The 16,094-nt window shown below is 40.9% G+C and overlaps 1 protein-coding gene across 15 annotated transcripts in view; it reads right to left on the minus strand.

The window, feature by feature from the left end:
* The window catches only part of rims1a (regulating synaptic membrane exocytosis 1a), a 112,030-nt gene that overhangs the window by 48,118 nt on the left and 47,818 nt on the right, over window positions 1–16,094 (minus strand). For all 15 annotated transcript variants that reach the window (XM_084948442.1, XM_084948444.1, XM_084948439.1 and 12 more), the window contains 2 exons: window positions 6,438–6,709; window positions 2,120–2,814 (listed from right to left, as the gene is read on the minus strand). In XM_084948442.1, the coding sequence (XP_084804568.1) occupies window positions 2,120–2,814; window positions 6,438–6,709 (967 nt within the window). The remainder of the gene's footprint in view (window positions 1–2,119; window positions 2,815–6,437; window positions 6,710–16,094) is intronic.

Below are 16,094 nucleotides of genomic sequence, written 5' to 3' on the forward strand. Positions count from 1 at the left end.
TGACAAGGTTAGTGATGTTGCCACAACCATACATGCCAACCCTCACGATTTTTCCGGGAGAATCCCGAATTTCAGTGCTCCTCCCGAAAATCTCCCGGAGCCACCATTCTCCCAAATTTCTCCCGAGTTTCCACCCGGACAACAAAATTGAAAAACCGTATCGCAGAATTCATAGCGCGGCCCAGCCAATTCCAGTTTCCACCAATGGCGGCAGGTACTTAGTTTTAATATTGTTCTTATTTCTCTTTCTGGGTCGCAAAAAAACTTTTAACATATTTTCAGGTGAGATTGTAGCTGTGTAAACTTCAAATATCTGAGACGATCGACACATCGTTTTCAACCCCCCGCGGTCTTTCATTACTCGGGTTAAACATGATATATAAGTCACTTTGATAACTTAAAAATGTTATTGTTTAGCTTTTTCAGTGTTTTATTTGTTAGTGAGTAAATCAGTTTGGCTCAGTTATTAGATTAGATTTAATTAAATTTAACTTTATTAATCCCTCGGGAGGGTTCCTCCGGGGTTTTCACACAACTGAATAAACGTCAAACAGAAAACTAATTAAACAAAGTGTGAGACGGTCGAGAGTTTACGTCAGCGCCCTGTTATATTTAGATAGCAAGGAGCAGACGGCAGAGTTTCACTCCACTCACCGCTCGTGACGTACTACCCGGCTTTCTTTAGACCGCGAAGGCCGGGTCCTCAGGTGGAAGCAGCCTCTGAATTCGGACACCCCCGCTGTTTCCGGGTCGGCCAATAATAACGGTGATATTTAACGTATTTTACCCGATAAATAAACCCTGTAAAATGTATTTTTAATGTCTCCCTAATTCTGAGGTCTCAAGGTTGGCAAGTATGGCCACTACACTTCACTTTTTTGCCACATGTATTGCAAACCACGTCTCAGCTGTTTGTGGAGGTAAAATAAGTCCGCACATAACTCCAATTACGCTCAGCCATTGCTGTGAGTGCGCACGCCAAGGGGCTGCGAGACTTTTATACAGCCCTATTTCGCACATGACTATGAAAGGCGGAAGAGGAAGTAGTTCCTTTGAATGTAGACAATCCGAATGTTATAGTTTCTTTCCACTGTGTTCCTGTTAATGATAAACTACAAATTTACCCTAAATTACTAAAATATCGATATTTTAATGTGAGAATCGATTCTAGAACATAAATGATTGGTATCGGAGGAATCGATATTTCAGGATCGATCCGCACGTCACTAGTTCCTAGCAGCGTTTTCCTTCATTTCTGCCTTTACGTGTGGACGGGATTATTTTTTAAAACGAAAACGGAAAATCTCTGTTTTTAAAAATACCCGTGTAGTGTGGACGTAGCCTTAGTATAGCTACAGTCCAGCAGTAAACTCTTTACAAGTGAGAAAGCACTAAATGAAGGTTTATGTTCATTCCAAATATTCTAACCGTTGGTAATCCAAAATCAGTGGATGAATGTGAGCTAAGAAAGTAAAAGAATATAGGAATAAGAATAAGTTGTAATCTTTATGTGGTAGTCTTTAGAGGTCTTTATGGACTTTCCAACTGATTTTATATATGCAAAACATAATAATAACAGCAGGCTAATAAAATACATGTGCTAGCTCAAAGCTTTTGTATTAAAGGAAAAATCACCGGCCCTTAAGTTGGCAGGCCGTCAGGCTTATAATACACACTTTTATTGTGAAAGGCAATTTTTAAAAAGCTGGATTTTTTTAAATAATTGAAAATGAATGATCATCTTATTTTATTTATTTGATCTTAACTTACATCTTACTTACTAAAATGTTTTATTATTTTGCATGAATATAAATTTCCATCCTTTATATTATATTGTCTTCCTGGTTGATGATAGTTCACAGCAAAAAAACACATTAAAACAGAGATTTTGGTTTTAAAATCTAAATCAAAAATGTTGTCGCTTGAAGAACAAGGCTAATGTACCGCTCTGACTTAAGATGCCATAAACAAAGGGTAGGGTGGATCATTTCCTCATCTTCTGTCAAAATAAATATCTCGTGTAATTGAATGGACGGATAAACAAACAAATGACCAGACAGATATCAATATATGCCACAGTTTCTTCATGAACAGAAGGTAATGATGGATATACTCTCACCTCTCTCGCTGACACTTTCAATCTCGGCATCCTCACAGCTGCTGTACTCAGGCGTGGTCCCGCCCTCCTCCTCCGAACTACTGACGCTCGTTTGTCTCTTCCCTCCGGCCCCCTGCCCTCGTTTTGACTTGTAGGGCCGCGGCGGTGGCGGACGCAGAGATTCCGATTGGTCAGAGCTTAGCGAATCGTTGCGCAGCATGCTCTCAGCTTTGTCCCGTTTGGTCCGTTTCACTGAGGGTCCCTGGCCCGGGGCTGAGCCAGGACCTGAATCAGGAGGTTCTCTGAGTTCAGGGGGAGGGGCTTGCTGTGAAAGAGCATGTTCATGCAGCCCGCCTACCCCACCCGCCGTCCTCTGTCCAGGTCGGGCACCGTCCCCGACCTCACCTCCCCCTACGCCTGTGCCTCGACCCTGCCCGGGCACAGGATGGCCCCTGCCTCCAGGAGGGACGGGCCCTGCTTGTCGAGGAGGCGCACCGGTGTGGTCCATGTGATGGTAATCCCCCTCTTCTGTCCGTCTTACTCCAACACCTCCCACAGGATCGTGCTCCAGAGAACGTCCCTTTGTCAGGCGCCGACTTTCCCTGCGTTCCCTAGACTCCCCCCTGAGGTCCCGGTCCATGGAGACTTGGGTCTTCAGCCTGGGATGGCCTTGCCGCCGCTCTCCCCGACCAGCTCCTCCACCCCGTCCATTCCTCCTGAGGAGGGAAAGTATACAGATGAGGGGTGATGTCAGACAAGATACTGGTTTGGTTAGAGAACTGTTCAGCAGGAAGCTTACAACGGCAACGTGTGAGTGACTGTGTTACACAGGTTAATGCAAACTGAATCATCTCATTGTTTTAGCCTTCACTGCCAATAATAATTAACCTGTAAATCAGTATCTGTCACTCGGGGTGTCACAGGGCATTACATCATCACTTAACAAGTCGGCGATAGGGTGTTTTGTCAGACAATCTGAAATTCTGAAGTTTTCTGTTCCCATTGAGTTAACAATAAATCATCACATGTGCGCGTAAGAAAGCTCTTCAATGAGTAGCTATATGATTCATTTGGCGGAAAGTGAGTCACAAACCGAGCATCACAGACAGCTGTGACAGCACGTGGAGGGTGGAAGACTTTGGTTAATGTATGTGGCTGCTTTTAGCTTCTGCTTATACAATGTATCCACTTAAGCCATGTGTGACAAATGCCACTGGTGTGATTTGCATCTGTTACCATTTCATTGTTAACATTAGTGTCCACTAATAGAATGTCACAAGTGAAAACTCATTCTACTATTAAGTGTGCTGGAAGTAGCCTCATTCTTCCATTACAATGAATGGCATAGGAAACAATGCTAAGAGGCATAATCCATCATTGTATAATGGAAGCAAATGAGGAATGTGGGAGATGGTGCTCAATAACACAAGCTTTAGGACTGCTTTCTTTCTGTTGGCTGAGACAACACAAGATAAAATGGGCACTTTTTAACAATTTACACATTTCACTTGCTGTTGAGGAGGTTTATGAAGTTTAATTATCTGGTGAATCTAGGAATTGATGGCTACCAGTACATTGTGGTTCTTTTGAAAAACGTGGCTCTTGAAGAGGAGCGTCTCAAGAAAAGCAGTATTAATCAGTGAACCCCACAAATCCCAAATTATGGAACTAGCAGAGGCCAGAACTAATCTTTGGCTCTGTCTTTTAAAAAATGTATTGTATGTATGTATTGCTAGTTCTCCAGCTATACATAAAGGGAGTGCTGAAATGCCATTAGTGCAATAAATACAAAGCAAACATTTGGACATTGAATAACCATTGGCTGACCGTCCTTTCCACACATCTGATGTGGGATTTATGGTTGTGTGATGATGTCTGTTTGCAGACATGCGCTTATGTGCAGTGCTCTTGGAAGCCAGGAGTGTGATGGTGATGACAATATAAATAGGTCAGAGACTGACTGGTGGAGAACGGAAAAGGATCAACAGCAGAGTTCACCATGAAGAAGAAGAAAACAAATGAGAAAGTTATAAGAAATATAGAGAATGACTGCCATGGACACTTTAGATAATAAATAACATTTGGCTTCACCTCATCTATGCATTCTCCTCCGCTTATCCTTATCAGAGTTGTGGAGTGGCTGGAGCCTATCCTAGCTGGCTTCACCTCATTACAGATTCTTTGCATAATATGACTCCCGTCTTCTCCACTCCACTCTGCCCCCTAGTGACAACTCTAAGATCTAGTTGAGGATCTGCAAAGCTCCATGAAGGAGTAACACGTTATGTAACATTAACATGTCTCTGCTAAATTTCAGACAGGTACGCACATGTTATTTTTAAATTGATTTTTTTTTTCAGTACAGGTATCTGATCACATGTCTTCTTAACCAAAAAGGCTGTAAATCAATTGGGTTTTATATTTTTTAAAGAAAACAAAAAGACATGTTTTTGCTGTTTATTGCAATGATATGAGAAATATTCCTGGTGTTAGAGGAAGATTTGAGTGGACCCACTGCTGTTCATGTAAACAATGTCAACATCTGTCTTTTTACAGTGTAGTTTTTATTGTTCTGTCAGCACCAGCTCTGGCTTGGGAGATGACGTCCCAGTAAATATTGACAGTAAACATTGGGAAAGGATAAACACCAACAGTATATTTTTACTTGCTTTACGTGTTTGTTTGTTTTTCTTTTTTTATTATTCCTCAAAACAACCTAATGCAGCGATGTTAGTGGTCATTGTCTTTGGAAGTGATATGATCTGAAAGAGAGTACCATCACTCCAGAGTAACTCCAGCGTGTGCAGCACCTTCTCATTTTTCAAATTAAGGTGGATCCCTCCATTACTGAGTCACAGTATCAGAGGGTGACAAATTAAGGGTGAATCATATGCTGTTGCCTTCACAGTACTCAGGCCTTAGATGGATTGATCACATTCTGCGTGGGAGTTTTTTGAGTATTGAGCTCTTGTCACCTCATTATGTAAATGTAGCAGCAATTTTACACATTGATCTTCATCTCTGTATCTGCATGCTACCATAAAATCCACAGGGTACCTGCACAGATATTAAATGCACATGTTGCTGCAAACAGAGGAAATGTATAAAATTGAGGCCAGAGGTGTACATAGACTCATCATGGGCATGGACACTTAATGGGAATATTGGACTTTTGATTATGTTTAATTAACTGTTCTTTTTCAGGGGTAGAAAAAAATCGTACAGCATACATCCTTAATTACTTTATAAAACAAGAACTGGGTGCACATTTTTTATTATTATTATTATTATTATTACTATTTTCTCTAATCCACAAAAGATCTAAATTATACACACAGTCTCAATTACATGATTCATGCATAAAAAATTATTGATTACAACTGGTAGTTTCTCTTTCCAGCATAACAAGTATTTGTTTTGGTATTTGGAGTATTTGGACTGACCAATACACAAATGGGAAGTGTGCTGCCACATGAACAAGTCAAATGCGTGAAAAAGTTTTATGGTCAGACAAATTCAAGCTACTAACCACAATGACAAGAGGTATGTTTGGAGGAGTAAGTAAGCGAGCCTTTCAGAGCTAAAAAAAAAAAACTGTACCAGTAGCCAAGCATGGTGATGGTAGTGTTGTGCTCTGGGATAGCAATAGTAGTACACTGTAAAAGTTAATAATGGAATAATGAAGAAGAAGAACTACCTCCAAATTCTTCAACTTCCCCACAGATCAACAGCTGGATGGTTGAAACACAATTGGGTGTTCCAACAGGACAATGATCCCAAACACACATCAAAAGTGGTTTTGTAATGGTTAAACAGGGTCATATTAAGCGTGTGGAATTCCCAACACCCCAATCTGAATGTGGACTACATTTCAAAGCTGGGTTCATTCCAGGAAACCAACCAATTTGAGTAAAAAATATCAATTCTGCCAAGATGAGTGGTCAAATATGCAGCTAGAATTAAGTCAGAAGCTTATTGATGGCTACCAAAAGTATGTGGTTGAGGGACAACATGCATATAATTAAACCTGTAAGTCTACTTTGACCCCATGTGGATTTGAGAAAATCCAAAATAAATGCAAACTTGTGCAGCCAATTCTTATTTTTTAAAGAGATTAAATCAATCATTTGGAAAAACAACTTGTGACCACAACAGCATTTAAAAAAAAAACTTTGTCAACAAATTACTCTTTATATTTTAACATTGAACATTTCACACTTTTTCAGTGACGTTCGTCGCACCCATGAGGTAAAAGAATAAAATATGTCTTTTGTTTGCCCATGCCCGCATATGCATTTTGCCACAGAAACACGGGTTCTACTTTATAGCTCCGCCTTACATGTCTCGTGGTGGTTCACTGAGCGATCGAGCATCAGTGCCAGGCGCGGTCCCAGGTGCGCTCGGTCGGTTGGGGTCGTAGATTGCAGTGGTGGACCCCGGTGGTGCTTGGGAGCGAGATCTGAGTTTCTTATCCCCGGGAGCTTGGCACACTGACGGCTCGCTGACGGCTGAACCGAGGCCAGCGGGCTTCCCGGGGGGCCCGGTGAACCACTCCCCTGGCTTGGTCAGAATCTCCTGCTGCTTTCGGCAGTTATTGCACACCCAGATCACCTAAGATAGAAGGAGCACGGGTGGGGATTACAATAACAGCCATACGACACATGCATCTTTATCAGCTAATCTGCCAACAAGCTGTCATCACAGAGGTTCTGCACAAACAGATCAGATAATATATGACATATACTTGCATAACACGACAGTGAAGTAGTGGTGAGGAGCTGAACGCTTTTCACATTAGTATCACAATAAGGTGTCGAAGAGAAAGGAAATATTCTTTACTGCAGTTAGTAGAAATCATCTCAGCCAAGTATTTTGCCAAGCACTAATCTGAGGCACTGCTGTGACTGTCAAACAGGAAATGGAACAATGCACTTCCTAAAGAGCTGCTCTGCTGCCCAGAAAAAGGTTTTTATGGAAGCTTTTTAAGATCAACATCAAGGCAGTTATAGCAGGGAGCAGCTTTGCTTCCACTGTGGGCCGCTCTTGGCCTCCAAATGAGGAACACAAAGCCAACTGGATAATGAAAGGACACTCAAGTCGCTGCCAAACTGATATCTCCCGTCTTCTTTCCTTCTATTTGTCCCATCACACATATGCACACTGACTATACATTGGCTGTGCTGATGCACTACGGCAAAGAGTGAGTCCAAACGCAGACACGTGACACACGCATCAGACCCACACAGCTGAGTGAATTGCATAACCACTTCGGGATGTAGTGATTACTTGATGTTAACCCTTTTTGACAGTGACAGCTAATTCAGTTTCAAGCGACCAACAGACTTTGTACCACGTACAGTATGTGGCACACTCAGACTTGGCTCCAAACAAAGCATCAAAGAAGCCTTTGACGCCAGTTTCCACTACTCAGCTGCTGTTAGATACTGCATTCATTCTATGAACAGACTGTAATCACTACGTTAAAGAAATGGCATCAAGTATAAGATGATATTTTTCCCCTCTCCGGTCCTCTTGTGCTGTGCAGCTAATGCCTTAAACCTGCATTTCTTTCTAATGGCCATCAGGCGGCTGGTTTCAAAAAGAAGCGTGACTAGAAGCTTTCAGCTACCTTGGACTGTAACCTCAGTAAACACCTTATGGTCTTGCTCTTGCTCTAGTTTAAAGTCTTGTTGAGGACAACATAATGTTCATTTTGTGCACCGTGGTCCCCATTAAAGCTGAAAAGCTTTAGGACAGGCCTACTGAGGCCTACTGAGTGACTGACTAGTCACTTCTATAGACTGTATATTAAAGATGGATGCAACCCACCACCATGTTAGCGTTTCCTATTTATCATGTTTTTGACTATATATGCTGGGTTTATATATTGTTTTTTTAATTGTTTTTAATGATCATTTCTTCTGTGTAGCTATTTTATATGTTTATATGTTTTTCTGCATTTGTTGTGGACAGCAAAGAAAAAATATCTTACAGGGAAACATGTTTTCCACTGTGCATATAGCAAAAAACTTGAAAACCTATTCAGTGTCTGTTCTGGACTTGGCCTTTCTGTTGCTCTCCCCAACTTCAGCTTTCCATGTATCCACTATCTTCAACCGTCTTCTTTTCACTATATTTCTAAGACTTCAAAGAATCTAAACTTCAGACCAGGATAATCAATTTTTAGCTGTTGATCCAAACCTGACCTTAAGAAGCTAGATGAGGGATTGTGAAGATGAGTCAACCTATGGTGTTGAAGTATTCAATTCAGTTCTATTTTGTTCTGTGTTTACTATACAAACACGCCAGCAGTCTTCACTCATAACACTTTGGAGGTATTTCATACCTGCTACTGTAGCTTTTCTTTCTACATCTGTAGATCTTGCAAAGCTTGCAGTCGTTTGTTGTGGTCAAGTGAAAAGCTCAGGAGTACACAATTCTTTTTCATGCTGGCTTCTCTTTCATTTTGGTCTAATACTTAGATTTAGATTTTGCGTTATTATGGTAACATAAGGTGTCATCAGTGACTCTTGTCAGCTCCACTCCACGAGCTCAGATGAGGAGGTGTTCACACAGTGAGAACAGGGAAAGCACCCTGTCTGTAAATGACAGCAGTAAACAGTAAAGTCTCTCACACTAAGACCTTTTCAAATAAATTAGGTGAAAAAGATTAACACTTGATTTATTTCGATCCAGTTGGCATTTATTATTTTATAAATTAATACCAGAGCGATACACATTTATACCTGGACATATTCATTTTACCTTAGAAAGTTGCAAAAACAGTATAACAGTGTAACTAAAGCCTGATGTTGCTTAACACATAATTACTTAACAGTGCTATAGGACTGACACTTGGTATCTGCATGGTATTTTGGTATCAGCATCAAAATTGGAAAAAGTTTTTGTACATTTGACTCACCTTTCTTGCTTTCACTGCTAAATGTGGAGAGATCAGAACTTTCTGATACCTTGAATAGTTTTTCTATCATTTCTTTTTTTCTTAAAAAATAAAATGAAAAAGAAGCAAGCTGAGAAAAGGCAAATGTAACATCTTTGGAGCTTCAGCTTTAGCCTAAATAGATTTGTCAAAAATTGAGCACAGCACCAGCTGGTAACATCCATCCACCCATTCATTTTCTTAACTGCTTATCCAGTTAAGAGTTGCGGGTGGGGTGGGCTGGAGCTTATCCCAGCTGTCACTGGACAGGTCGCCAGGGCATCACAGCAGCTTGTTACAGTAAACTTTACTCAAAAGATCACTAACAAAACTAACAGAGGGCTCTGTTCTTCTGCTGTGCTACATGGCGGCTGGTCTTAAAAACAACAGTTTCTCTGTGCACATTCTCCACCACCATCAGCTCATATTGATAAGAGGTGTGGGCTACAGCCCAGAATAGAAAGGCAGAGAGAAGCAAGGACGGCTCGCAGTGTGAATGTAGCCTTACTCAAAGTGATATGAGAGCCAGAATGAGGAAGAAGGAGATGACAGAGGAAGTGAGGCTGGGCGGGAAATAAAGAGACAGTGAGTGGATGGAGGAGGAGGAGGAGGGTGAGTGGAGGTTAGAGCCGGTCCCACTCCTCCAGCCACCAGGGTTCTCATTACTCCTGAGCACTCCCCAATGACTCTTTAAAGAGAGCTAAAATAAAACACTCTGGCATCACCCCGCTTTCCCAACTCTTCTTCTTACCATCTCTCTCGCTCCTCTTCCTCCTCCCTCCCTCCCGCTCTCTCACCCCACCACTTTCCCTTCCATTCCTCCCTCCTCCAGATTGCTTTTGATTAAAGCTACAAAAGCCGAGGAGAAAACAGCTTTACACCAACGCAGCTATATTTATCCTGCCAAACACCCCAGCACCACCGGGGAGAGAGGGAGAATGTGTGCGCACACAAACACACACATATACACAGAGCAAAGAAAGCAAAACAGTGCCTCATGTGGGACATTATAGCTTCGGTGAAAACATTCACCAATCTGTGATTTTTCTGCAGCCAGACCGCCAAGGTGGATGGCTGCCAGATCAACACTGCAATGCTAGCCTATTCGTCCGTACATTGACAGGTGGGCCGACATGCCTCGCAGTCACACAGGGAAGTTCAGTGCTTTCCTAACAAATATTACTGGAACATCTTTATTTAATTTCTTCACTTGGTCAAAAACTCTTTTGATGTTAAAAAGGTGAAAAGAGAAATTTAATTTCAATCTTCAAAAATTAGTGAAAAAAAACCACAAAACACTTGAGTCACATTTGCCAGCAAAGCTATCGTTTATGCTAATGTGCTAACATCTCTTTAAATGGGACCAATTAAACTTTTACTTATTATCTGGAATGTAATGTTGTACTTCTAAATTCAGACATAAGTGATTCTAAGAAACACAGTGTCTACTTGGCCTCCAATAACACTGTGAGAACATTAGACTCCCCTTTGACCAGGATCTGTCCTTCAGCGTCCACATTAACAAATGTTTCTGATGTCTTTTTTCTTCTGCACAGTATTGCTAAACATCCTGTCCCAGAATGATGCAGCAGGAAAACAAATGTGAGCATTTGTTATTTCTAAACCACACTTTTGCAATTCCTTTTTATCAAGTTGCTCTAAAAGCTGCTAGATAATCCTTTAGTAAGGATGTCAAACTTATTTTTCATTGTTGGCCACATTGAGACCACTTTACTTTTTGTTTATCTGCAGTCCCATTGTAAAAAAATGCTGGAATTTCTATAGTAGGTAGTAAAAAAAAAAACTATCAGCAGGCCTACTTGTGATTCCTAAAAGTAGAATGGGATGCAAAGCCTCCAGCTTTCAGCCCCTCCTCTGTGGAGACAGCCACCCACGCTTCTTTTAAGGCTTAAAATTTTCCTTTCTGATAAATCTTAGAATTAGGACTGGATCAGACCAAACCATCCTTTAGTTATTCTGCTATAGGTTATGTGCAAACCCAAGTTTTGTTTCCTCTGTCATAGACTACAATTTTTAAAAACAACTTGCCTTTTAATTGGGAAATTGTTTTTGAAGCAAAAACGCTGTTGAGATATTTCTCTCATCAGCTGTGTTTGGTACTGAAGATGACACTGATACATTTTGCAAATTACCTTTGCTGATTTAGTCACTCACAGGGTGTGCTTTATACTTACAATACACAATTCACAGAGAAACATTTTTTTACACTTTAGAAAGTATGCAAAGAAAGCTTGATCAGAACAACACCATTAATACCTTTTGACTTGCTTCCCATGAAAATAAATAATATGGACAAGATGTGGACAATTGTCATTTTAGTCACATGACACTGTGGAAGTGTGAGGCAGGGAAGAGAGAGGAAAGTAGAACAGAAAGTAAAACACTGGTGAAAATCAATTTCCGAATCCCGGTTTCATGTTCCAACTTTAAGTTTAACACCGACTTCTAAATGAGCATTGTTCATGATGAAAGTAAAGGCCTTTAGACAAAAAGGATAATGCAACATTTAACAACATTCTGACAGAGACGCCTGCCGCATATTTTGCTGTGAATGCAGATTACATTTGTCTTGATTTTACAGTGTTTCATTTGATACAACAGGCTCCAACACCACCAACTACAGCTGAGGACGGGGTGCAAGGTAGAGGGCTGTTGTAATGAGGACCTGCAGCCACGAACAAAAACAAGCAGTTGTGGTCAGAGTCCATCTATGGGGTAAGACATGTTTGTGATACGTTATCTGGCACGAAGTACTTCAAAAACAGTATTGTTTAGTGTATGTGTTCCACTTTTCAAGTCCTTTTGAAGTCCTCCCCCACCTACTACCATGAACAGAATCCAAATCTGTGGGAAACCTCCAAAGATACATAAAAGGTACCACAACTGATCACTTGAACAATTTTAGACTCTTTCTCTGAGCGATCCCTTTTTTTAATACAGCCAAATTGTCAGCACAGATGCTGCTTTTAACATATACCAACAGTTAAAAACATTTCAGCGGCGCAGCATCTTGGTAAAAGCTTGCATGTGTTAGTGGCAATTTTAGGTGTAGTGCATGAAACAACAACATAACGCATTACTGTTGTCACTTGAGTAATCACGTCACAGTTTCAGTTTTGTTGTAGCTAGTGTTACGAAAGTTCTTAAATGGTCTGCATGACTGGCAGATAGGAAAAAAACCCATCACACATGCCGTTTTCTTCCTACTTATATATTTTAGGTGATTACAGTTTGTGTGCAGGGAAGAAGAAACTTGTGACATACTCTGCAGTTTTTTAAGGGTGTGGAGATATGGACACTTAAATTTTGTTTGCACTAAACCATAAGAGTGTGATGGTGAAGTGTAAACTGCATCAAGGACAGGAACAACTGCATAATACTGCTAACATAACATCAGGCAGATCTACATGTGGCCCCCTAAAATAATCTCTTGCCACCCCTAGTGCCACCCTAGTGTTGCATATGACAATGCTTATTTAAAAAAAGCTACCATTAAGCTAGCATTAACACTTTGAGACTAGTTAGACGTAACACATAATTTGTAGATTACAGTAGCTGCACCGCATATTCCCAACAGCCTAGTACCACTTGGTAGGCTCAGTGGTTACAGGAAGGTATCTTGACATGCATCTCCTTGGCCTGAATCCCTTGATATGTATCTTCTAGGCCAGTACCGCATTGTTACATATCTTCTTCGGCAGCAGCAGCAGCAGTGGCAATGCCTGTATCCTAAATAAACAAGCTCCCTAGATGCATTATATCCTCTCCAAGGTTTTGACGCAGTAGCTCGGACTCTGAGCTCTGTTGGGGTGACAGACCTGGTCCTTGGGAGTCTGGTGGTGCAGCGACACTGACACTTCTTGAAATGGAAGCGAAGCACTTGATGGTGGAAGCAGTTCCAAAGGGAAGGGGGGAGGAGCAGAAAGCCACCAGGCATCATCCTCTGACATCACAGCACCCTGTTTCTCTAGAGTCAAACTACGCAAACAGAAAGACAAGGTTTGAATGGCTGGACTCAAACTAGCTGTGTACGGCTACTTCCATATCTCCTGAATTATTAGCCTCCCCAGAACCTGGACCTCAACATTAAAGAAGCACTGTGGGATCATTTTGACAGAACAAAAGGCAGCAAACATCCAAATAAGTGCTTTTGCTATCCTCCAAGCAACCTGGAAACTATTCCTGAAGACCACTTAAAGAAAATACAAGAACACTATTCAAGCTGTGTTAAAGAATAAAGGCAGCCATAGCAAATATTGACTTTCAAGCTCAAATTATACCAAACTATACAAACTCAGTTTCTGTCATATATACTGTACTTTACTGTAGGTCTTTTGTAGCTTTTTTTTTTGTTTTTTGTCCTGTAGATTTGACTGAGCTACAAAAGAGACCCCTCAACCCAAAAAATAGCTTCTCTTCTTCATTCACATTTTTTTCTTTAATAAGACCTTATATATCGTGAAGAGTGGCAAACACAACTCACTTTATAAAGCTTTACAGATCAAATACTTCTGGTTACTCTAACATTTAGCTGTTTAATATATAGTTAAATTTTCTTGTTAGCAAGAAATTTAATGTTCACCTTCTAGCTAGCTAGCCTTCCACAAGCTAAGTGCTGATACAATGTTGCCATAAGCCCAGGGACCAATGACTGTAAAATGACTGTACTGTACTTTACAGTCATTGCCACAGACCACACATGCCAACTCCCCCGATTTTTCCAGGCGAATCCCGAATTTCAGTGCCCCTCTCGAAAATCTCCTGGAGTCACTATTCTCCCAAATTTCTCCCGATTTTCCACCCGGACAACAAAATTGAAAAACCATATCCCAGATTGGCCCAGCCAATTCCAGTTTCCATCAATGGCTAATGCAGCTACTTAGTTTTAATATTACTCTTATTACTCTTTCTGGTTTGCAAAATAAACTTTTAACATATTTTCAGGCGAGAATGTAGCTGTGTAAACTTCAAATATCTGAGCCGGTGAGAACAGCAAACTCCCGGCACATCGTTTTCAAACCCCAGCGGTCTTTCGTTACTCAAGCTAAACATGATATATAAGTCACTGAAATAACTTAAACATGTTATTGTTTGGCTTTTTTCAGCGTATTATTTGTTCGTGAGTAAATCGGTTTGGCTGAGATTAAAGTTATTCGATTAGATTAGATTAAATAAAACGTTATTAATCCCTCGGGAGGGTTCCTCCGGGGGTTTTCACACAGCTGAATAAACGTCAAACAGAAAACTGATTAAACAGAAGTGTGAGATAGTCAAGAATTTACGCCAGCGTCCGGTTATATTTTAGATAGCAAGGAGCAGACGGCAGAATTTCACTCCACCGAGACAGCGGTGACGTAATTCCGACCATCCAATTTCACAGTCGCTCATTTCCGGTCTACCCAGCTTTCGGAGGACCCAGCCCACTTAGGCCGCGAAGGCCGGGTCCTCAGGTGGATGCAGCCTCTGAATTTGGACACCCCCACTGTTTCTGCCCCCCCAACAGTCCTTTTGAATGTCTCCCTAATTCTGAGGTCTCAGACCTGTAATACAACACTAGCGCATGTTTACACATAGCTAACCAGCTAGCTAACCAGCTACCTCTACTAATAACTAAAGTTGAGCAGACACTAAACAATGAGTTCATTCCTCATCAGTCACACTGCCACATGTCGGCGTCATCAGAATACTGCAGGTTTTTAGCGTGGAAACCGTAGCATTCCTCCCACATGGGTTTCATATCTACAACCATCCTGACGTACCTGCCTGGCATCGTCCTAGAATTCAGTTTTGTTTTTTTGTTTATTATTTCAAGTACATATAGAAATATGCTAATTAGTGTTGTACAAATTCAAAGGATACAATGAACTGCCAGAAGGAACGCAGAAACAATATAACCATATAAAACAGAGATAATGAATGTTGACATCGAAATAGATGTTCACATGACCAAGATGCAAAATGTGTATCTGTGTTAATTTGTATCCCTGTAGTCCTCCTAAAGTATAGCGTTCCATGTCAGCTATTACTGATACTATATATTTAAATAATAACTACAATTCTTTTCCCCTTTTGACTGAATACTGACTGAATTATCTCTTTAGAAGACAGTTGACTGACACAAACACAATTTTCATTATAAAGTAAAACATGTGAAACAGAGCCACGCTGCGAACAAAACAGATCATTTTCATTGTAAACCAAGCCACAGTTGGCATGTTTCTACATCTACATCATTATGTGGGAATGACATGTTTTCAGAGCACAGTATTCAGAATGACCCCCTGACCCCAACCCTAACCCCCAAACTCTGGCTCTTGGTAATCACATTATGATTACCAAGAGCCAAGAGGTAATCACATTATGATTACCAAGAGGATTCAGAATGAAAAGCAATGCATAATGTTGTCTGTGTTATAGTCTGACAATGGTGGCCTGACTTGTAATCTGTATTCAATACTCATCAGGTTATAACATGTCATCACTGACTAAAATTTAGGAAACCTTGTCCTACCCAGCAGGTCTTGATGAAATTAAGAGCCATAATGGATTTTTAGATCTTGCCTGGTATCTAAAATCTACAAAGAAATAAGACGGTTCTTTGCTAAGGTGTTCAACTCTCCACTGTGTTCACCATCCCCTTACTTACTTCCCAAGCTGTCATTTGGAGCAGATCAGGAGCGTGGTTTTATTTGTGCTATGGGAGAACGAACCAAACCCTTCTCTGTGGGTTCAGCACAACATGCAGCACCTCTCATTTCCAGCAAAAACTCAAGCCAAGATCCCAGGAAATCAACAGGTACAAAACCACCAACTGCTGACCAATCAGTTCTCTGGAAAACACCATCAACGTTCCAGGAAGAACCCATGGACACCTCGATACACAGATAGTATGAGAGTATACACAGCTTTGTAGGTTCACAGTCATCCACCTCACAGCAGTCGTGACGTGGTTGAGTTGAAGGCAAGTGCACTTTTTTTAGGTTCTTGAAGACATTTCACCTCTCATCTGAAAGGGTTCCTTAGTTCTAACAACTT

This window comes from Perissodus microlepis, chromosome 13 (genome assembly GCF_051167445.1).
Source record: "Perissodus microlepis isolate ML-2025 ecotype Zambia chromosome 13, ASM5116744v1, whole genome shotgun sequence".
In the NCBI taxonomy this organism is placed as follows: domain Eukaryota; kingdom Metazoa; phylum Chordata; class Actinopteri; order Cichliformes; family Cichlidae; genus Perissodus; species Perissodus microlepis.